Source organism: Zootermopsis nevadensis, unplaced genomic scaffold (assembly GCF_977971745.1).
Source record: "Zootermopsis nevadensis isolate Lab colony 2312 unplaced genomic scaffold, Znev_1.0 Znev_ptg000030l, whole genome shotgun sequence".
Lineage (NCBI taxonomy): Eukaryota > Metazoa > Arthropoda > Insecta > Blattodea > Termopsidae > Zootermopsis > Zootermopsis nevadensis.
In genome coordinates, this window is record NW_028259162.1 from 5,329,997 (window position 1) to 5,353,173 (window position 23,177).

The 23,177-nt window shown below is 39.3% G+C and overlaps 2 protein-coding genes across 9 annotated transcripts in view; both read left to right on the plus strand.

Moving 5' to 3' along the window:
• LOC110834383 (uncharacterized) overlaps positions 1–23,177 on the plus strand; it is a 68,114-nt gene that overhangs the window by 21,751 nt on the left and 23,186 nt on the right. For 7 of the 8 annotated variants that reach the window (XR_015537799.1, XR_015537801.1, XR_015537800.1 and 4 more), the window contains one exon: positions 6,376–7,255. The exons of the other annotated variant lie outside the window; for it this stretch is intronic. Coding sequence is in view for 1 of the 7 variants with exons in the window: in XM_022073483.2 (XP_021929175.1) it covers positions 6,376–6,511 (136 nt within the window). In the remaining 6 variants the exon portion in view is untranslated. Of the gene's footprint in view, positions 1–6,375; positions 7,256–23,177 lie in introns of those variants that run through there. 8 annotated transcript variants of the gene reach the window in all.
• RapGAP1 (Rap GTPase activating protein 1) overlaps positions 10,702–23,177 on the plus strand; it is a 165,124-nt gene continuing 152,648 nt past the window's right edge. The window contains exon 1 of the mRNA XM_087358488.1: positions 10,702–11,264. Coding sequence (XP_087214614.1) covers positions 10,717–11,264 — 548 coding nt within the window. The 5' untranslated portion in view covers positions 10,702–10,716. The remainder of the gene's footprint in view (positions 11,265–23,177) is intronic.

Here is a 23,177-nt window from a genome sequence, read left to right on the forward strand (position 1 = left end):
GGGGAGGCAGTAGAATATTCTAGATAAGCTCTTCGTTTATCTCTGAAGATGGTGGCAGGAACAACTATAATTGAATCAGTCGTGATAAATGTCCTCAACTACGGGAGATAGGATACTGCAAATTGCCTACTAACGGGGGATTCTGTGTCAAATTCTGACGTAATCTTGAGTGGTGAATTGAGAGAGGTGAGGATGCAGCCGTGACCTATTTTATGGTGATACTATGGCATTCGCAGACGAATACATTGTTGAACGTTTAATTGCACCTCAGTGAATTCGAAGTTATTTGTCCCCATATTTTGCTAATGTAACTACAACATGTCCAAAAAAATGTTTCAAATACAATTCTCACATCCTAATTGAGTGTTCATTTGATTATGTTTATGTGCCAGTTTGCTGCACTGTGCGTCGTCCATCATGAAAAATAAAAAATGAATATTAATTTGAACTAAGTGTGAATCAGGGGTTATATATATAGGCCTGACCATTCAGGTCTGAAGCTAGCTGAACGAGGGGCCCCAGCAGAGAGAGTTTGTGTCCTGTTTCCCCGGTTTGTACCTGAAGCAGAATTCAGCTTTCTAAACGTCGTAGTTTTATTATTTTATAATTTGGACGAGAGACAAAGTCCGAGCGAACATTTTAATGCATCGTTGTGAGAACCTCCAGACATTGCCAGCATTTGTTTAAATGACTCTCCCATTTTGTTGCGAGCGCTGAGGCAAAATCATAGACAAGTTCCCACGTAATGCCATAATATATATTTATTACGGAATTCTTTAATACCGTACCTTACAGTAATGCGTGTTTTTAATTCGATTCAAATTGTATCTTCACGTACTTCGACCTGGGTATATACCCTGCTCTGTATTCGAGGTATTTATCGGCCCTTATAAAATAAAGATAATTTTCTTATTCCCGATCATCAATATTCCTAACGTGACGTAACAAACCGCCTGCTGGCTGGCTGCAATGAGCGAAAAGGTGAAGGCTGCACACACCAATCATGTCTCCATTATTTGCTGGCACGATGACGTCTACAATAGGAATAGAAAAACCACGTAGCAAGCGGCTTTCTGTGTTCGAAGTACGGGGAACAAAAGGAGCGGAGACGCAATTTCACAAATGTGTTATTTGCGAACCAATATCGGAAAGGGTTTCGAACCCGCTATTTCGGTGTGCAGTGGATTCAGATTGAATAAATTTATTTTCTTTGATATGCTGACAATTTAAAATTAAATCCCCTTCTGCACTTCTCGTTTAATGAATTAGTATCCCGATACTGATTTTCTTTAGTAAGACAATCATTTTTTATTCAACATTGACGTCAGGTTTTAGATTTTTTTTTTTTTTTTTTTTTTTTTTTTTGTAATTACGTATCAGTGCCAGAAATGCTACAACTCGGACGAAGAAAATATACAGCAAAGCGCTTTTATTACGCATTATCTCAAGCTTTTGTCCATGTGGGTATATTTATCAATATATAAAATGTATATTATTTCAAGTGAAGTTGCATTGGAATATGATCTGAAGGGTTTCATTCTTTCTCCCTCTCTCCCCAGACGTTTTCTGGTTTTCGATCTTACAGTGGACCATGAACCTTCGTTAGTCCTGCTACTTCTCGTTTGCTACGTGACCCCTGCAGCTGATTCAGCGTCTTCGAAGGAGATGCTACTTGCACATTCTTAAATACTAAATAACGTGTTCAGTTCGATGAAAACAGTGTGCGAATAAGTGAGACAGAATATTTGTGTATAACAAAGAAAATTAAGAGGGGAATGAAGAAAGTTACTTAACTAGGACTTCATAATTTGCGTTTATCATCTATTACTGCTTCTTCGAGGAAATCAAGAATCGTGGTATTGGCGGGGTAGTGCTGCCTGCACACATGGAGAAAACTGCATAGGCTCTATCATATTTTGCATAGAAACCGTCGCGACAGATAGTTTGGGAGAAGTGGCGGAAAATTGGAGAATATTATTGAAATTCATCTTCAGTAAATTGTAAAATTATGAGCTGAATTGAATTAACACAACTCAGGGTCTAAGGACTGGATTTTGTGATGCGAATGACTGTGATAATCTTCGGGTTTCATAAAAACACAAAATTACTTAATTGCATAACTGGCTCTTTCCTTAAGCATAATTTTACACTGGGAAAGTTTTAGGAAGCAAGTGCTTGAAACCAACGGATGTGTGGTTTATTACTATTTAGTTAGATGAATAGTTAATTAATCTTGATTGGTCGGGCTCATTGATATGGTAGTTGGCTGTGTTGCAAACAATGTTCATATGCTCCACATTTCAGATCTGTTAAGGAACGTTGCAATAGAGAAAATGAGGTGAGGTGTAGTTTCGTGCAAATAGAACAAGCCACTTGATTTACGTAGCAGTACGCTGTAAGCAAATGTGCTGATGCTGGTTGCCTTGCAGGGGAAATAGGAAGTAACACAAGCATTGTGCACGGCATCAGTCAAAACTGACAGCAAATACAGAGAGCAACTGTACACCTGTATCCTGTAAGATGTTTCAGCATCATTGAATCTTGTTTAGAAAATTTCAACATGCGCGTTCTTGGAAACTTGCTTATGTTGTGTAGGTGCACGACGAGACCCGGAGGTAAAACTCCGTACACTGTCCTCGACAAGAAACCGCAAATAAAGAAACACATAAGCGGCAGGATTACTTTCAATGTTGAACTGGGAAAGATTTGATTAGCCATGGATTATTCTATCCAAGAATTTGTCTGGAGAGACCAAGGAAAACATTGTAAAACATGTCAGAATATCATATCTCTCCTCGATCGTAGAGCTTCCACAAAAAACGGAACGCGAGTGTTGTATCACTTACTCTCCAACGTTTGATACCTCCTTTATAATCCTATAAATTCCTAATCTGTGAAACATTGTCTTGCGTCAGCAGAGAAATTGTGAGTCGTTCTACTTACGAGGCTTCAACACGTTCCTAATAGATTGTCTGTTTTGACAGCCAGTCCACATTGTACCAATTAATGTGTTATTCCTGTCATTATGTAACTGGAGCCTTGTTTTCATTCGTCGTGCAGATATGGTTAGAAAGTCGCTGTAAAACGCCCACTTGTGGATACTCGACCAAGATGAGGGCCTACGCCTTGCTGATTTAGTGGTTGGATGTTTAATAGGTTTTCAATGTTCGCTTAGTATAATCCCTGTGCTGGTTATGACATCGAAATTCAGTAAAGGTCACTGCTCCCACTTCATGATGCAGCTCCCATAAAACCACGCTAGAAGGCGTTCTAGTTTCGGTTATCACTCAGATACCTTACTATAACAATGTTTTAATACAGGGATACCTCGGAGATATTGCGGGTTCGGTTCCAGACCACCGCAATAAAACGAGTCACGAATTTTTTGGTTTCCCAGTGCATATATATATATTAAGTGTGCAATAGCTTTATGTCTAAAAAGCAATGCGAGAACATTGCGAGAATTACCAAAATGTGACCCAGAGACACGAAGTGAGCACATGCTGTTGGTAAAATGGCGCCGATAGACTTGCTCGACGCAGGGTTGCCACAAACCTTCAATTTGTAAAAAAAAAAACCCCGCAATATCTGCGAAGCGCAATAAACGAGGTATGTATTTTACTGTGAGGCTAATAGCTGCGAAATATGCAGTTAGGTTTGGTTTCCAACTTTTTGTCAAAATCTCGAAGAATTTTGCATCTTTGTGATGAATGTGGACACATTTTGATTTGCACGTGGCACATCTGTTATGAACGAGATATCGTCTATCTATAGGCACCAGATGGCGGGGGTGGGCGATGTTGTTTGCAGCCGACATGAAAGCATCCTCACATGTACGGATTCTCAGCAGACGAAATAAACCGTGCTGAGTCGGAGATCAGTTAAGGCGAATCATGTAACCAAAACAACGAATTCATTCTGTGGTAGCCCTCAAAAGAAATACCACCTACGTAGCTTTCTGTCCGTGTGAACATTGATATAATGGTATAGACTGTGAGTCTTAGAGAATCTGATCGACAGCAAGACTTTGCAGTTATATTTCTTTCTGTATACTCTGAAAACGATAAAACTAGGGATCTAATGATTAAAATTGACGTAATAATAATAACCCCTTAACGTTCTAATTAATTTGTTCACTTGAATTTGACAGAAAACAGTAATAAATGTAAGCTTCAGTGATTAAAGCTTTCTGTAAGCTACGGAACTACAGACTTTTGGGGTCAGAAACTGCTTGCTTGTATGACAGTCTTGCTCGGAACTGTTAACTGGTAACTTCCTTTGACTTCAAGGTAGGTTTATGGCGGCTGTAAAAGGGAGCACAAAGACAACATTTCAGAGCATAAAACACGCGAATTGCGTTTAGAACGGGGTGATTGTGGAATAAGAGTGAAGTTACTGTTCTTTAATCGATACCAGAAAACTAGTATAAACGCCTTTTCTTGCGAATTTTCATACCCAGTAACTTTGAAGTTACCTTAATGTAATGAATATCTAAGATAATCACACTAAAAATAAAAAAGCTTATACACCTAAATGGTAATTTAAGACTAGTTTCCAAAGAGTTTGTTGCTGAAAGAAATCGGCTTATGTTATGTTCCCAAGGGAACGCGTATCTCGTCACAACATGGTTTCTTCGTAGTGATATGGTTTTGCAGTATTCGAGATGAGAAATCCGCCAGAAAACTAACTTGTCTGTCACACCGACAGATGTTCTTACGTACACAGTCCGCTGGTCGTCGCTCGTGGTTCCTATGCTGCTAAACGCGTGTGATGTGGAAGAGTTAGAGGAATATGCCCGTGAGGAAGGCATAAGAAATTATTTATAAACGAGGATTTAAGGTTGTCACGAAGATGGCTGTCTTCTCGGTTGTAGCGCCGTGTAGTCTGGCAGACGTTTCAGAGGTCCTTACTCATCGCCCTGATGATGGAGGTAGCAAGCCATCTTCGTACTTTTTAAACAACGTAGGTTGGAGGAATGACCCTCTCCCTAGCTAGGATAGCTAACCTTGGGTTTGTTCAGCCTCCGGAAAGCGAAATCACTTGGCGTAGAGCTGCCGGTTTTCCTTGGTTTCCGTCTGCACGATGCCTGTGTTTCGAAGTACATTACTAAGGATATGGCTAATCCATGATCCTTGGCCATTGTAGTCAATGGCTTTAAATCTTCATAGCATTTATTCTTACGTTTTTTGAAATTATCGTGATATCTTGCGATGCTGTTATGATCATTAAGAATTGAAGGCGGCCTTTATGTAAGAGCATTTTATTGTTTCATCTTATCTCCAGTTTCTTTATCCCTGTGGCGGATGTCATGACTGTAATTGCAATCTGTTAAGAGAGTGTGTCCTGTGGTTGGATCGGCAAAAAGGGGACTTATTGTCCCAATACCTTGATATGAATATCTTGTTGGTTATTGAGATAATTGTCAGAATAGTTCATGTCTAAAATCACTGAGTTATGCGGGATAGATATTCCATGAATTACGCAGTCTACTGTTTTTTGGATGCGATGAAAGGTGAATAATTTAACGATGCTGTGTCAACTGCTTAGCATGCTCTGTGTTGAATGAGATAGTTTGATGACTTGTGTACCAGTATGGGAAAGAAAGTGGTCGAGGCTTATTTAAAAACTGAAATATTGACGAAAACCGCAAAATACAGACATAATCGCTCGTGTTTGGTCTAATATTCGAACTGAGTATCGCTCAGACAGAAGTCAGTCTCGTCAAGGCTGTGATAATGGGTTTTGCGTGTTTTTCAGACACTTTAATTACTTTTCATTTAATGAGAAATATTCGAAGTTACGTTTGCAGGCTTTTGGAAGGGTTGGATGATTAAGAGAGGGACAGCATGGGTGGCAGAATGGTACTCCAGAAGGAGTACCGCACACAACCGCATGACTAGCAATCATGCAGATGAGCTCGAGCTAAAGTCCATGTCTGACAAACCGAACGTCATATTTGTGCAGTGTCTCAATTTAGGGGGACTCTGTTTCAAACATAGAACAGGATAAAAATTTAAACCTTGACGGAATTTTATTTCGGTTTCTTAGTCCCTCCAGGCAAACACCTGATGCTTAAAATGTATGCGTTTTTTATTTCGCACAAAATAAGTGCGCATTTTGTCTAGTAGTTAAATAAGAAGACGCGAAGCGGTGGAGGGTAGGTGCTGTCTGCACATCAACATAAATAAGCCTCTGGTTTTCGATTGTTATGAAAGGAAAGGTAATGGTGCCTGTGGCTGTACGTTTGTTTGGAAATGCAAAGCAGCACACCTTACGTAACCCGCTCAGCTGTTACGTCTACCTGTAAAACGTGCTGGCAACGCAATCCGTGTTTGCTGTTTCTTTTCACTACCTATTTCATAACTGTTTTCTCAGTTGCGTGATCTGCAGCCACCAACATGAAACTGGGTGCACAACAGCAGCTGAAGCTCCGGAAGTGTCAGTTTTCCAAGTTCCGGTCTTCAACGTCACCACCGAGTTTGATTATGACATCCTCTTCAAGTGTTTCTAGTTCGGATTTCTTCGGCTGGTGTCGTGTCTGGAGGTTGGCGAATCTTCTTCTCCAGACAGGATGTTGAGCAATGTTACCATGGCAACCAGTCTTGAATTGCGTCCGCCAAAGTTAATAGAAAATCATTATTTCGTATACTTATTAGTTCTGTATGGGTAAAAATGAGTAGCCCATATGGTTTTCAAGAAAAAATAACAAATTGCACATAATAACGTCTTTATGTGTAGCCTTGTGTTTGCATATGTAATCTCAAAGAAAACTTTCTTTTGTGTAACTTATTCCTGCCATTACTTTGTCACACATTTTGTAATCTGAATTTGTGTGCTAGAAGATTAATTTAAATTGGGCCATTGTTTTGTTCAAATGGCTGCATCTTTCCTTCCATGGATTTCGTAGGCTAGTTAAACTATTAGCTTCCACATATCTGAATTATTTTAAAACTATATTATTCCCGTGAATAATATTTGTAAACGTGATTAACCCGTAATGACTGTTGCATATTAACTCGTCATTCTTTGTTAATAATACAGTAAGTTCTACAATAACAATATCTGATCAGTGCATGTATATAGGCGTATGCAGGAACTACATCGTAATGAATGTGATAGAATATTTTTAAATTAGTGCCTAAGTATAGGTTTGTGTTCACTAGAATAATCATTAAATATCAGGTTTATGTTATTTGTTATATATAAAACATATTAATTATGTTATTACAAATATAACTGATATTCATATATTGCACTTTTGGAATTTTTAATTTAGAATTATGTAACTGTTTATGGAAGGAATGTACCAACACTGTAACACTGTGTCTTTTTCCCCATTGCTTCCTTTGAAATCCTTGCTTGTTTTTAACAATTTAGTTAGTAGCTTGACACTAAAAACAGCTTTCCGGTTTTAGAATATTGCATTGTAACAACAGTAGAAGCACCAATCATAACAGTTACTGTTACGAAATATTAATTTTTACCGGATTATTCTGATTTCCGTTTTGTGAAGACAAGGGCTCTCATATGATTGAGCTCTCCCTCAAAGTTAACCCTTTGATGTCTAGTGGTAACTATATATACCACCTACTTTAAACTCCAGAAACTAATACTCAGTATTAATTACTGGAATTGTTGTGCCGTAGCTGCGCGTGTCCTGCGGTGCCGAGACACTTTCCATGTTTCACGAAATGCAGTCTCTGGCTCTGTCATCTTACAGATCTAGTTTGAAAACGCAACAGCGGGTGTTCTGAGCGGCGGGTAAATCCGCTTTTGAATGAAACAGAGTAGGCGCCAAGCAACAGGTTGGGAGACGCAACACAAGGACCGTCTCTGTGTGAGAACAGAACATCGCAGTGTGGCTGGTACAGGTCTCAGGCGCTGTGTGAGGAAAAGTGGCAAATTGTGCCAAATAAGCTTATCTGAGACGCGTGTCGAATAACGTGCCAGCATGCTTCAAAAGTTATCTCGAAAGAGATTTAGATAATGATGCTTTTTGCTTTACACATCTTTTATTTAAATAATTTGTATCTCAGGATAGGTTATAACATGTATTGTTTTAGAAAGATTTAACTGTACTCGCGTATTATTCGTATTTACAAAATTAAATTTTATTATCATACACGTGTGTAGAACAAATTCATAGTGGGTAGGCCGTGTCTTGTCCTTCTGTCAGTCCGAATGTTTTATCTCCGAAACTACGAAATTGATTTCGATAATAGGCCTATTTGATGTCAAGGAAACTACTAAAGGATATTGTGCAAATTTCATTTTGGTTTGTAGGATTTGAGGTTTTCAGCGCCGTGTAGTCTGGTAGAAGTTTACTAGCGTTTCAGAGGTCCTCGCTACCTCCATCAACAGGGCGATGAATCGCGCGATGACCCAGAAGGCAGCATTCCTCATTTTGGTTCATATCGGTCATATGTGAAGCCAACTTCACATAAAGCTTAAATTGAACTTCACAGACTTCTCACAAATGGCTCTCCCCTTTTTCGGTATTCGTGATGAATTTTCTCTGCACTGAAAGTACATCGCTCACGTAACTTTTCTTGGCGTGGCTCGCTCTTTACGGCCTGGCACGTGTTAACGGGACAGCAGAGTAGATAACTGATCAAATATTCTTCACAGTGTTCATCTCTGCATGTGCAATAATCCTACTATGCGTGCAACAGATAAATGGAGCCTAGCTTCAGAGTCGCATCTCAGACATTAACTTCCACCGCGGGTCGATGTCGAATGGCAAATACTTTCTTTTGCACAAGGTGGAAGTCATAATGAAAGGCCTGTCTCTCTGTTTGCTTGTTTAATCCCAGAAACTATTAAACACTTTTCGATAGATGATACTTTGTTGTTGAAAAAAGAACTAACGGACTGGCGCAAGCAGATTACAACATTACGTGACTTGCGCGGGCTGTTGTATGATCCGTTTTGATTTGCAACCATCAATATGTTTTAATACGGATTGCGTGACTTTGTGATCGCCCTTCACAAATATTAAAGTAGGCTTTCCAGGCGCAGTCCATTGACATCGTTGAAATTTGGGTTCTGTTTTGCCAACGAATTAGTTAGTTAATTATGTATTTAGTTGAATATTTATTTACCTTCAAGTGAGAGTGAACCTGGATTTATTACGAAGTTGATGTACTGATACCTATGATCTGAAGCTTTCACGGCGATTAAGTATAACGAATTCTTCTCGGGCTACCAGCCGTGTAAGGCGGTTTAATGGAGAAAACACCGACGTTTCGAGAACCTTCTTCGTCCTCAGGGTACTGATGATTCTCGAAACGTTGATATTTTCTCCATTAAACCAGCTTACATGGCTGGTAGCTCGAGAAGGATTCATCATAGTGATTCCTGTCAAACGGAAACTTAGAAGATCTACTGAATTTCAGGGAATGTTTGGCGGTACATGTAATTGGTCATTTCTCTTTATTTTAACGTAATATATATTTAAATTAAAAGTATTGGCAAGAGATATGTTTGATTTGTTAATTATTTCCCATCCCTTATTCAGTTTTCAATATATCTCGCAGATCACAAAATACGGCAATAATGTTATTATTTCACCGTTTGTAGCATTTTCCACATCCATATTTCAACTGCTGAAATTTTATAACTATCAGGTTATGTTCACATTTTAATTTGTGGGGCAAAGATTAACGTCCGCACATTACAGATGTAGCGTAGGTGCCTAGTTCGCCCATGACTCCCGATTACTGCAGTTTGATTTGTCGATATGAACCTGTCTTCAAGACATTAAAAGCTACTTCGGCTTTTCTGTTGATCTTGTATTTCGGTAGTTAAAACGAAAGTATAAAAAGTTACACAAGAGGAGATGATTGTCTATATAAATGGTTGGACACGCGTTCTCGCTTTATTTGCATGTAAATTGTTATGGTCGTCTAAATCAGGACTGTTGGTTGGGACACCATGATGAATACTAGGATAAAGGTTATAGCAATTTAGTGATAGAATGTCTTCTGGTGGAGCTTAAAAATCTGTTCTCCTCCCCCAGTATTGTCAGGGTGATTAAGTCGAGAAGAATGAGATGGGATGGGCGTGTAGCGCGCATGGATGGGACAAGATGTGTGCACCGGATACTGGTTGGGAAACCTGAAGGGAAGAGACCGCTGGGGAGACCTAGACGTAGATGGGAGGATAATCTCAGGCGGGATCTATGGGAGATAGGAGTTGAAGGAAACTGGATTTTGTTGGCCCAGGACAGGGTCCGGTGGAGTGCTTTCGTTAATTCGGTGATGAACCTTCGGGTTCGGTAAGCCATCTAGTTAGTTATGTCTTTTGGTGATTGTTTGCTACCCTTGTTTCTTTCGTTGGCCTGGGAACTGGTCTGGTAAAAGTTCTGTTTGATAGATTTTCAATGTAAAGGACTTACGTAAATGTTCCATAATTTTCTCAGGATTTTTACATATATATTGCAGTTTCTACAATTGTAGTTACAGTATTGGGCGTTTAGATGGCGTTGCATGTTATGGAGCAGCATTTATATGTTAGTTTCTGAAATGACAACAGGTGTCGTGGTTGGAGCTGAAATTTGTTTTCAAAATCGACCAGAGATGTCGGAGAAGTAGCAATCGTTTGGGAAGTCTGTTACTATAGCAACGTGTTGCGCACAATGTTCGTGGTTGCCTGTGTTGCCTTGACAACGGGAGATAAGGTGGAGGTGATTCTGATATTACGTCTGGACCCCGCTAGATGTCCGTAGTGTGTGTCGAAAGAAGAGGCGAGAAGGTTGGAAGGCGAGTTGCGAGCGTTTTTGAGATGAAGAATCAGTTGGTCGTGAAGTGTGGTGCGTTTCGGATGCTGGAGTGGCCTTGTCGGCAGATCCCAGTCGAGTGGGATTTAGATTTGGACCTCAATCTGGAGTTGACACCAACAGTTGTTGAACACCCCAGATCAAAACTGCAGCGGTACCTTTCGGAAGGACACCACAATCACCATGACATGGTGCAAACATCATCAGCTGCTGTACCGAAAAGATCGGCTACCATGACCTTTCACAGGTCAGTTTCACATCCTAATCAACCACATCTGTTCGCTGAACAGCAGGGACAGCACAACCGTATGGTGGTGGACTCGTCGGCCAAATTACCGCAGGAATCTGGCAACATGACCGTTGACAGGTCATTGTCTAATCAGCCAGCTGTCAAACTACGCCGATTTTTGTCAGAGGGTCATCAAAACAAACAGGAGTCATCGCCATCAGCTTCTCGGCAAAGATCTGCTACAGTAACATTTAACAGGTCAGTTCGCACAGCTGCCATCACTTTTCTTTGCAGAGTTATATACCAACTCGTGGTCACGATGACATCACCTGCGAAGAATTCGGAAATGTTTATCAGTGACAAACTGGTCTGCTTGTCTTTAAACCCTAATATCCTGTCTATATGTGCTTCTGTCAGAAGAGTGACTAGTGAAATTTAGGCGCAGGTGTCAATGATGAAATGAAATTTAATAGCAGTGCACTTTTTCATGTGAGACGCGTTAATGTTTTGCTCTCAAGACGGGAGGGTGTCGGGACTCGTATGTGACAAAGGAGAGGACACTTTTTTTAAGTTTTTGACAGAAATATCTTCAAAATGAAACCAATACAATGCTGAAAAAATGTATTTAATTTCACCTTATTCCCTCGTTTTAGTAACACTTTTTTGTTTTCAAATTGTTTGTTTTCTGAACTGGTTCTCTGTCACCATAGGATGACGCGTACTCACACTGTCAATGGAGGAGACCGCCTACAGATGCAAAGAGACGTGTCTATCACATAATAGTCATTCTTCGTCGTCTGTACAGTGATATGACGATCAAACCACTGACTTACAAAATCTAAAGCACTAAAATGAACTTGCTATCATATGAGTAATAAACGTCATTTAAAACGTGATATATAAATCTGTGCTAACAATTAATCAGGATTTAACTTTTAGTAGAATCCAATCTTTGGATTGAAAGCTGTCTCATGGGGAGAAACCTTTCCTATTCGACTAGAGTGTGGATTTCATTCTTCGAACCGTACCGGTATTAGAAGTAGCCATAATGTGATTGCTTGTAGAACTGAATGCCCAGTGGGTCGTCCCTTGGTGCAGGCCTGCTGCCTGTTGGTAATGCAAAAGGGTTTTGTTCAGTAGCGACAGAAGCTTGTGTTAGGTCATATGTGGTTATGCCAGCTCCGCCTCCAGCTGTACGTCCCTCGACGACTTAAAACACGTTCTCTTTAACCTTAGAATTTAAATACACAAGTAAAAAAGAGCTTAAAAGCCATGGAATTCAGTACGGAAAACTGTCGTTGACAGAAAAGTGTCCGATTCGAAGAATACAGAGCGAGTACTAACGTAAATCTGATTTTAATAACGGAACATTGTACCGCTTAAATGGTAAGGATAAACAGGTGTTTGACAAGGAATAATGCTCTTGAATGTTTGTTGGTTATCCATCATGTGATTCTGTTTCGGAATGAGTTTCCTGGAGAGAAACGACCTCCCCATTTTATGAACTTTGTGCAATTAAGTCCAAAAGGAAGGCAGGAAAACTGAAATGTCGGTAATAGTTTGTGTGTGCATGTGTGGAATGCTTCATTTGTGATTCTGAATATACGTAGAGATTATTTTTACAAAACGTTATTGCATATTGAAATATCCTTAAGAAGTGAATTTCTTTGAGTAAAAACAGTTGTCTGGTCAGAGTTGAACCCGGTCGAGATTCGAACGGGTTTCATCCCGAGAAAGTTTTAATTTATCTTATCTCAGTTGTCTCCTTTTAGATAATCTTGTTGATTGTTCTCACCCTCTTATTTAATATTTTCCGTTGTTATTTTGTATGGAGTTAGTACGAGTGTAGTTAAAATCCTAATGGTGGTACATTTTACCGAAACGTGTAAAGAGAGAGACTGAGGAGATTTGAGGTTCTCAAGGCCGTTGTAGATCTTATGGTACCTACAAGTCCACAGGGTGTTACGACCAGAAGACCGACGTCGTCACATGAATTGAGCTTCGTAGTTCGTACTTTTAATCAGATAATGTTAGGGCAATTACATCAAGGAAATGAAATGGGCAACGCATGTAGCACACATATTAGAGTCGAGAAATGCGCACGATATTTTAGAGAGGAAACCTGAAAGGAAGATGTCACTTAGAAGACGTAGGCGATGATGAACTATTTAATAATATTGAAACTAATCTTAAATAAACAGGACATAATATGACTGACTCAGAAAAAGTGTCAATGGCGTAATTGGGTGCAGACGAGCTGAGCAACTGTAAGCTTCTCAAGAATGACTGTTCTCCGTGGAGTCATTGTGTAGAGTCCGCCTGTTTTACTACAGTTGACGCATACGACGGAATGTGTCAATAGGAAATTTTGCTTAGCGTTTTCTCTGCACGCTGGCTTTGCTTTAATCGGTTTTAGTTGGTCGAGACCATGGCTCGTGGTAATGATAGTAAGTACATTCTATACAACATGTTCGTTTATCTTTGGCTTATCTTCAGATATATTCCCCATATTTGACCATTATGTATGTAAAACGCCATTCAGTAAAGCAGATAAAGATAAGCACAATGCCATGTTATGATATGTAACATCCTCTCGAGCCTTCTTCCAGCAGATAAGGCTTTTATTAATGTATAATTCAGTAATTGTGCAATTTGTTTCAGTCTTATTCTGCTAATTCGTGTTTGTTTTTATTTATAAAATTGTGTTCCAGGTTTGAAGTAATGTAGGTGTCGCTTATATTAAGAGAAACAAGGAGTCCGACTTGTAGGGAATGGAGGAAATAAAATAATAAGGAATTTTTATTCCCTTAATACACTTTGATTAATCAAATTAAATATCTGAGGTCGATAGAATATATGTTCACGTATGCCACTCCGCCAGTTGATTTTTTTCTTTTTTTATGTCTCTTTTCTTTCTTTTTTCTTCTTTTTTTTGGGAGGGGGGGGTTCAAAATGTCAGCCACGGTATAGTATTGGACTTGAACGTGATTTTCAGAACTTCTGAATAAGTCGAAGGAGCGGCTTCTTTAGTGCAGGTCATTTTATTTCAACACGTGGCAGACCACCACGTCCTCCCGGTCTGAGTCCTGCGTGGGCCTGGAAGATGCCGTCACATTGATCCTGACAGAGGAACCGAAACTGTTAATAACGATATAATTGAAATGTAGCGTTGACTCGGAAAGCAAACTAATAATGAGCGCTTCCTTCGGTATTCTTACCCGTTCATTATTTACTAATATCTTTCGATGCGTTATAAACTGAGATATCGACAGCGCCGTTAAACAAAAATGACTATATTGAAGCCTTTGAAATACTCAGATAAGACCAGAAAGTGTAAATACTAAACAATTTTCATTTAAAGTTAACTTTGAATGCCACACAAAAGTTTGTGCACGACCCATTGCGGACTCCCCAAATGCTTGCTTTAGCATTTCATAGGTTTCCGTAGCCGTTTTGGCGAGTCTTTGGCAAAATTTGATTTGTTCATGAAAATCCGCCATTCCGAAATCGCAGGAGGGTCGGTGTAATGCACTACCAAAACGCCCGTAACTAAGAAACAAATGCTAATTCGATGATGCCGGATGGCACACTGATTCACTATGAATGTAGGCCGCACCCCCTAGCGGCAGAAGCTCGTACTACATCCGGTTCGCCCTCTATTGACACAGTCTTGAAACTTTCCGATCGCACCACGTATTGAGCATGTTATCAAAGCTGTGACGCATCTGACCTTTATTCTGGAGGTACCAGGTTGTAGTCCCTGTCGAAACACAGATTGTCCTGCCTGACTGCGGAATTCTTAATTGTTTGAATCCCTTCAAGTGAATATCAGAACAATGCCCTTCTGCCTATTTCTGTCTAACAGAACAATTCTTGTAGTCCTTTATCTCAATAGATTTTAGTTCTGAATGAAACTTCTGAGTACTTCTATTCACGTATTATAATAAAATGGTAACTGTTAAAACCAAAACAAAGAAAAGCTGTCATGAAAGACATGGCGTAGGCTAATAAGACGTACGAAAGTGTACTAAGAAAGTTTAAGCTGTGTTTAAATCTTCTCGTGTGATTACTGAAGTACCGCTTCTTTGAAAGGGATGACGTTAATCAAATAAACTACTCTCCCTTCTGTGTTTACTGTCTTAGCCTGTTGATTTTCCAGGGCATGTTGTAATCAGAAGAGCCACCGATCGAATTACAGGATCGGCTATTTTAAAAATCTTGCCGAGGCGGGAAACAGCTGAGTTCCGGTTCTGCCCCTAAAGCTGGTGTGAGTGCTGTTTAACTTTGACAGCTTCACAGAAACATGTGCACGTGGCAGTGTAATAAATCTGAGGAAACACGAATTGCTGTTTTGTGTAGTTTTTCGTAATTAACGAACAGATGTGTAGGATGTTCTATTAAATATGCAACAGTTACTGCTGGTGGTACCAGACTACTTGCACGGTCAAAGGTCGGGGTGCTCCCACCCACACATTTTCTGTCCGTTTCAAAAACATTACTTTAGATGTCTGTCTTCTGGGTTATTGCGCTGTGTAGTCTGGAAGAAGAAGTTTGTTGCTGCATAATCAAGGCACTAATCGCCCTGATGGCGGGCAACAAACAAGAAAGTCGATTTTTTTAAACAACTATCATGCTACCTGACTGTTCCGTGCACAGACCAGGGTGTGCCGAGTCCTCCTGTATGCAGAACTAAGGACATCGGCTAGCGAATAATCTGGTCCAATGAATACCACACATGGACCCACGGATGGCAGTATTTAAATCTTGCAGCCGTATAACGTCGTTGAACCTGATGCACTGCTTTAAATCTGTACAGCCGTAATGTCAGCTGTTCTGTTGCTCGATGAGCGAGCACTTGTAATGGACAAACAGTTTCTGTGTCCTGAAATGTGTTGTCAGTCGGTCTATTGTCTTATGTGGTGCTTCTTTGTCAGGGTACGCGGTGTTAAGTGCTTCACGAACAGCAGCAAATGATTTCAGTGCGAAGAATGCTGAAGAATGAAAACACGTTCTACTTGTTAATGCATGTTCGCTCCAGCATTTGGGCAACTGGCTTGAGCAGCGACAAATGTGTCTGCAGAATTTGTAATTTGTATACGAATTTCTATGTTCTAAAGTTAACCAATTGGGTTACATTGGGATGCACCTCACAATGAATGAGTGGCTATACGAGGTGCGATCGAAAGGTTTCCAGACTGCGCGTATAAAAACCCGTACACTTATCTCAGGTATTAAATTCATCCATCACCCTCGAAGTAGTTCCCCTGGGAGTGAACACAACGATCCCAGCGCCGCTGCCAAGCCTGGAAGCATCCCTGGAAATGTTTCTTTGTCAGCCTGTCAAGCACCATCTGCGATTCTGCCTGAATCTCTTCTATCGTCTCAAATCTCCTTCCCTTTAGCTGAATTTTCATCTTTGGGAAGAGGAAGAAGTCGATTCTGCTTCTGGTCCTCAGACAGGAGCCTTGGCACAAACTTGGCTGCGATGCGTCGCATGTGGAGTTCTTCCTTTAGAATCAGCTGACAGGTCCTATAGCCTATCCCAACAATGTCGCACAAGTCGTTGATGGTACTACGTCGATCTTCGTGAATGGCCTGCCGAATCTTCGTAACATTTTCGGGCGTTGTGCTCGAAGATGGTCGTCCAGAACGCTCGTCATCATCGACAGAGGTTCAGCCATTTTTAAAACGTGAATGCCACACAAAAGTTTGTGCACGACCCATTGCGGACTCCCCAAATGCTTGCTTTAGCATTTCATAGGTTTCCGTAGCCGTTTTGGCGAGTCTTTGGCAAAATTTGATGCACACGCCATTCCGAAATCGCAGGAGGGTCGGTGTAATGCACTACCAAAACGCCCGTAACTAAGAAACAAATGCTAATTCGATGATGCCGGCTGGCACACTGATTCACTATGAATGTAGGCCGCACCCCCTAGCGGCAGAAGCTCGTACTACATCTGGTTCGCCCTCTATTGACACAGTCTTGAAACTTTCCGATCGCACCTCGTAGGCACTAATCGTATTTCTGAGATGCTTGGAAGCAGAACAGTACATTAACAGGGCCGAGAAGTGTTTTTAAGTCATAAGTGGTACTGCTGTTCAATGTACTTGAGTGTTTGCATTCTAAACAAACGTGAACTAGCGCTCCTCTTCTCTCCTATGAAAGGTGTTGATTGATGCAGCATGCCCCGTGCGTCGCATTGCATTGAGATGAGAGTAGGGACGTAGCTTCGTGTTCACGATGTTCTTGGTTCGTTGGTGACTGGGCATGAACATTCAGACCAATTACTTGCAATTTTCCTGTCGTTCGAGTGAATCCGATTCTTCTAAAACAGACCACGACCGTATCTTCCACCTGCCTTTCCCAACTTATCATCAATATGATCATTACTTTTTATTGAACTGCGTCGTTATACAGAAGTAACGGCTCTTTTAAATCGATAAACGTGTTAAATTCAAAATATTTACCAAATTTTATCTCGCATTATTCTCTCTGTTTGAGAAACATTTTTTTTCTTTTATGAAAAATGTTTTGGTACCGATGTAGATTAGCTACGTAGACAATAATATTTTAATAATAATTAACCCTGTTTATATATAATTTAGGAACAGACTTACGCTGAAATGCAATCTTCAGTAGCGACTTGTGTGAGCATTCCAAAAGATCATTGGCAATGCTGAACTAAAAACAATCCAGTGCTGATTTTAGTCAGTGTATTACAAAGCGAATAAATCTCAACATAGAATTCGTCTGACCTTTCTGATCTGTTACAGTATTAAGTAACAAAAATATGCAGTAATTGACGGTTGTGTCACTAGAGCCTTCTTAAACTTACAACTCCATGTTGAATGCAGTCAAATAGAAGCCATGTTCCGGAAGTATCTGAGCAAGTTATGAATAATGAATAATTAGTCTTAGGCGCCACACTTTGTAGACACGGGGGAGGCTTTAAGCTCTGCGTTTTTTATACTTCGGCACCAGATGATCGCTTTACATCCGGGGCAAAAGCCCCGGGCACCTACTGAAAAGGAAGGGTGCAGATCCAGATAGGAAATTGAGGTTAAGGGATAAATCCCTGCTACTACCCCTTACCAGCCACTTATGATAATAATAACAATAATAATACGCTATAGCGAAAGTACTTTCAAAAACAGAGTAGGCTTATATGCACCCAAACCATAACATATAAAATACAGCAAATGAGGCCCCAAAATCAAGAGTTCCATAGACCCTACATAGTCTCCGTAGGTCTACTTTTCCCCACAGCAACAGTAAATACATAAAATTACCAGTGAACATCTTCATTCAGCTTAAAATATCAACGAAACAATTACTTGCTAAACAGCCCGTAAATTTCTAAATGACAATATCCTGTTAAAATACAGACAAGACCTTGGACCGGAGTACTTCTTGAGAAGCCCAGAGTCACTCAGATACAAATGACTTGATCTCGCAAGCCGATCTGTTCGTCGCAACACGTCTAGGAAAACGGCTTTTCGGAAGACGGAAGTGTTGGTTGGATAGTGAACTAGTACCATGTGACACTGTACATTGTGATTTATCGTAGAGAAACAGTATGCCATAACAGTGTTATGAAGCTTTAGGTCTTTTAAAATAAAATGTTTAATTACGAAATGCAAAGTTATCAGTTGCTCAAGGATGTTAGTTTCTCTAGATAAGTAATTTGGATAAACGTACAGTAAAGCATTACATACATGTTGAGTGCCGAATCACTTCTGTGTATCTCTTGCTGCACGAAAGTCCAATATTCAGTCTGTTACTGAAACACCCCGAGGTATAAGAAAATCTTCCATCGCTTGCTTCATCTCTGTACACATCTGTAGAATCTCTGCTTGTCTTTATCTTACCTACTGTTTCGTTCCTTTGATCTTGCCCTTGGCTACGGAACTATTTCTATATTGTGTTCTTCGGAGCAGTGTTTGAAACTTTTCCACCTCTCTCCTTCATTACACGGCAAGCAGTGCTGTACGAATTGCGAAATTAGATTCTGGTTATACTTTACAATGATAGTGGCGTGCTAGCAGTAATCGGGGGAAGTTCGGAATTTTAATCTCGGCTGTATAATATTGTAACCGTGTATTCAATATAAATAGTTTGCAGCGTCTCTTTATTCTTATTAAATAATTTTAAACTACTATAAAATTAACTATCTCATAACACTAATAGCACTGAGGTTTATGATGAAAATAATAGAAGAATAAATTCTGAAAATCTTAAATAGTATTAAAAATATATTAAAAGTGGCCGTCAATCACAATATAAGATAATTAAAAGAATACCGAGTGCATGGAATAATGGAATAGGACCTCGGTTCTATTTTGTTGGTTTTCGGAAGCCCCGAGGTATCTTATCTGAAAATCTTGTTGCTGAGTTTGAAAGCTATTCTGTCTTCTAATTTCCAATATGTTGTAGATCAGCTTGGACATTGGTTGCTTTCTCCACTCAGGATGTATGCCCTGCCAATTGTAGACCTATTTGTAGGTTTTATTTGAATCTGAGAATAAACAACCATTATTTATTTAAACAGCATTATCAGTTGATCTTTGTAATGAAGTGTTGTGAGATTTTAGTTTCTCACGGCGGCAAGTATGAATATAACTGTCTTCCGTCATATTGCGCCGTTTAGTCTGGTAAACGTTTCAATGTTACCTCCATCATCGCCCTCATGATGGATGCAGCTAACACCTCAGAGACGTCTGTAAACTTCTACCAGACTGCACGTAGCATCATCTCAGAAAGTAGTAATCATAAAGACGTATTGTGTTTTCTTTGAGGTATCAACTCTATTTTTAATTATTATTTAGCTGAGCTTCTTGCTTTAGAGAGTTGAATAAGACAATGTAGCTATTTTCTGTAAAGTAGCCGTGAAGTCTGTGAAGACACTGAGTTTGAATCCAGCTTTGCAAGCGTTTGTACAACCCTTGGTGAAGTGACTGCGTTCTACTGCCACCTGCCAACATTAATCCCGCATGTTCTATGCTATATATTTCTAGCCCACTTCAGCTTTATGGGTGTTACTACCAGCATATATAATTCTACCCATATGTTGTTCTGTGGCGATTTGAAGGCTATTTTTATAAACTGTTTGTTTTGTCATAATAGTAGTACTTGATTACATTGCATTCAATACAGGGACAGGGATAACCATTAGATGCGTCTCTCCATCCTGAAAGTAATTGTTCGTAGTTCGAACAACGTTTATTCTTTCAGCTGTTTTCAATGACACGCGAGTGTTCGTGTGTTTGCGGGAACAGCAGAAACCGAGATTTGGTATTCAAAAACTCATTTTCCTTCTACCGCTTTGTTTATTGGTAGACTGGGTGGTAGTTTATTTAGAGACACTTTACATTTACTGGTGTTATCATTGGCACAAGCATGGGCCTTATAGAGCCGAGACCTTGAAGTCTTCGTTGTTTTTAGCGGTGTTATTATTATTATTATTATTATTATCGACATATGTTTGTTATTTTGCTATATTTATTGTTGTGTTTTTCCTCTTGTACTGTATCTGTAATTGACCTTCTGGCCGTTGATGCAGCACTATAATAATAAAGAATTGAATTATTATTATTACCACTGTAAGTCCCTTGTATTTTTAACTTGATGGTACTAGGCAAGTAAAAAGTAAACCATGAACGCACACACACACACACACACACACACACACACACACACACATATATATATATATATATATATATATATATATATATACACCCCATTTTCACTTGATTACTTTATGAGCATAAGTTATCGACAGTTAAATAATTCATGGAAAAACATTAGACAATACTTTTGCAATGAAAGACAACGCTGAAAGTGTCATCCAACTTATAAAACTCAGTGTGTGTGTGTGTGTCTATTAGCAATTGTCATCGAAGAACATGTGACCAACGTGATATTTTGCGTTTACTCATTTGCATAATTTTTATTTTATGCAATAAATAATATCAACATGGCGTTTGTGCGTACGTCTGGTGTTGTATTTAAATATGCGCCATTTGATACAGAGGATACTTTTGTGCTGATAGACCATTAGGAATTATTCAGCTTTTGTTAATGCATCACTTGACCGAAATATCTAAAAATCTCTGTCGAATACAGAAAACTGTTTCCTTGCAGCAGTTGAGGAGCTACAGTTAGATTCTTCTGACGGTGCCTATTGTGGAATCGTGATTAGATTTTTTGTGACAATGTGAGGATATTTTCATTTCAGACACGTGAACGCACTGGGTTGTTTTGTATAATAAGAGAGGCTGCTGGATTTATGGACGAGTAGCATCTGTTTCACACACTTCATCGCTGCGTACACGGGTGTTGTTTTAATTTTTCTGTATTGTACAGTTAGGTTTTTCATTGAAATTATTTCCTCTCTATTCTTTCGCTTTCTTCTGTATTTTTTCCCTTTTATTATCGTTTGCGGATTTCGCATTCTGTTCTAGGTACATTCTTCTTCATAGAAGGTATATATAAAACCATTTTATATAAATACACACCGACTCATAAATCAGGGAAACATCTAAATTTGCTATTATTATAAAATTATTCTGGACCATCCTGCCTTATCTTGTCCTACCCCATTGTGTTCTAACCACCTACTCACTTATTCGTCTATTATCCCATCCGGCCTTCCATTATTAATGAAAGATTTAAATTAATAATCTGTAGTTTTAGAAGCAGAAAATTAACGTAACGGCTGTGTAAAGGACTTCAAACCACGTGGTTTCTAAATGTTCAAGAAAAAAGTTATAATACCTTGTTAAGAAGTATATATTGTATGTCTTAAACGCAGCTCTGTTGGAAGGCTAGTTGCTGGTACGTTTTATAATGTTCAGAATGGCCGAAGACAAGTCCGTCAGACGACGTTTACCGCAGCTGTCAGAAAATGCTGACAACTTTGTCGAGAATTTTTGGTGATTGAACTGGCAGATGGACACGACTTTCTAGTATAAGTTAATTTAATGCACTTCGTAAAACCGCTACAAAAATTTAAGTCTGCTTTCACTACTTCACTCGGAAGATATTATTCTCTACGTAAAGTTGTACATGTTATTTACAGGTATTCTTTGTTCATGTTTGTGATTCTTCACGTCATCTTATGGCATTACTGCGAAGAGACTTGTGTTTTATTGCCATCTGCAATGTGATAATGTTGGGAACTAATTGTGAAAATACTATACCACTCTTTGATATAACATGACACGTAAAATACATATCAGAGTTCTTTATATGAAAGATATTATTTTGACATTTGGGAAACCGATTTTATGGCGGATAATTGTGTTAATCGTTATCCTACCAATTACATTTTATAAGCTGTTGTCGATGAAATCGGTCATGACCAGAATATATAAAAACTTGGAACATGTGAGAATAAGACCGGTCCATGTGGTAGTTAACGAGACGCGTTTCCTAGCCTCCGCCTATTTAATTAGTTCCGACAAAATGGTGATAGAAGAATAGTATTACAGCCTGCAGTCGAAGTTACATAACTGGAACGAGAAAAAAAGTTGTGTTCGTTGGTTTACAACAGATTTCATCTATAAAGTTAGACCTAAATTTGTATCTTGTGCTCTCTAAGCCAACTTTTATTGAATTCACAATGGCGTAGTTCGTGCTACATTAAGTTTATGTAATGGTTACTTGGACCTAAACCATATGATAAGGGCATTTATATAACACCGAACATCGTGCTTTAAAATGCTTGCTCTTCGCGTAACATTGGTAGGAGTTTCATCAAGAATGTACATATGAGTAAAACTTGTATTTTGCGTGGTTTAAGAAACTGATAAATGGTTTGTTTTAAAAATATCCGTAGACCTATTCATAGGTGGGAGAATAATATTAAAATGGTTCATAAAGAAATAGGTAGTGAAGATGTGATCTGGCTGTAACTGGCTCAGGGTATGTCTCAGTAATAGGCCTTCGAAGATCTTACGGATTTCTCATCTTCAGGTCGTTCTCTTTACTTTTTCGAAGCTAATAGCCATGACTTCTAAATTGTATACATATTTTCTGTTGCTGACTTCACCGCGTAATGGACTGTGTCTTCAGCAGCTGATCTATTTTAGTAGAGTGGACCATGTAGATGTTATAGGATTTCAGACTTTCGCGGCGAGTACAATTAATAAAATCTTCTCGGGCAATCA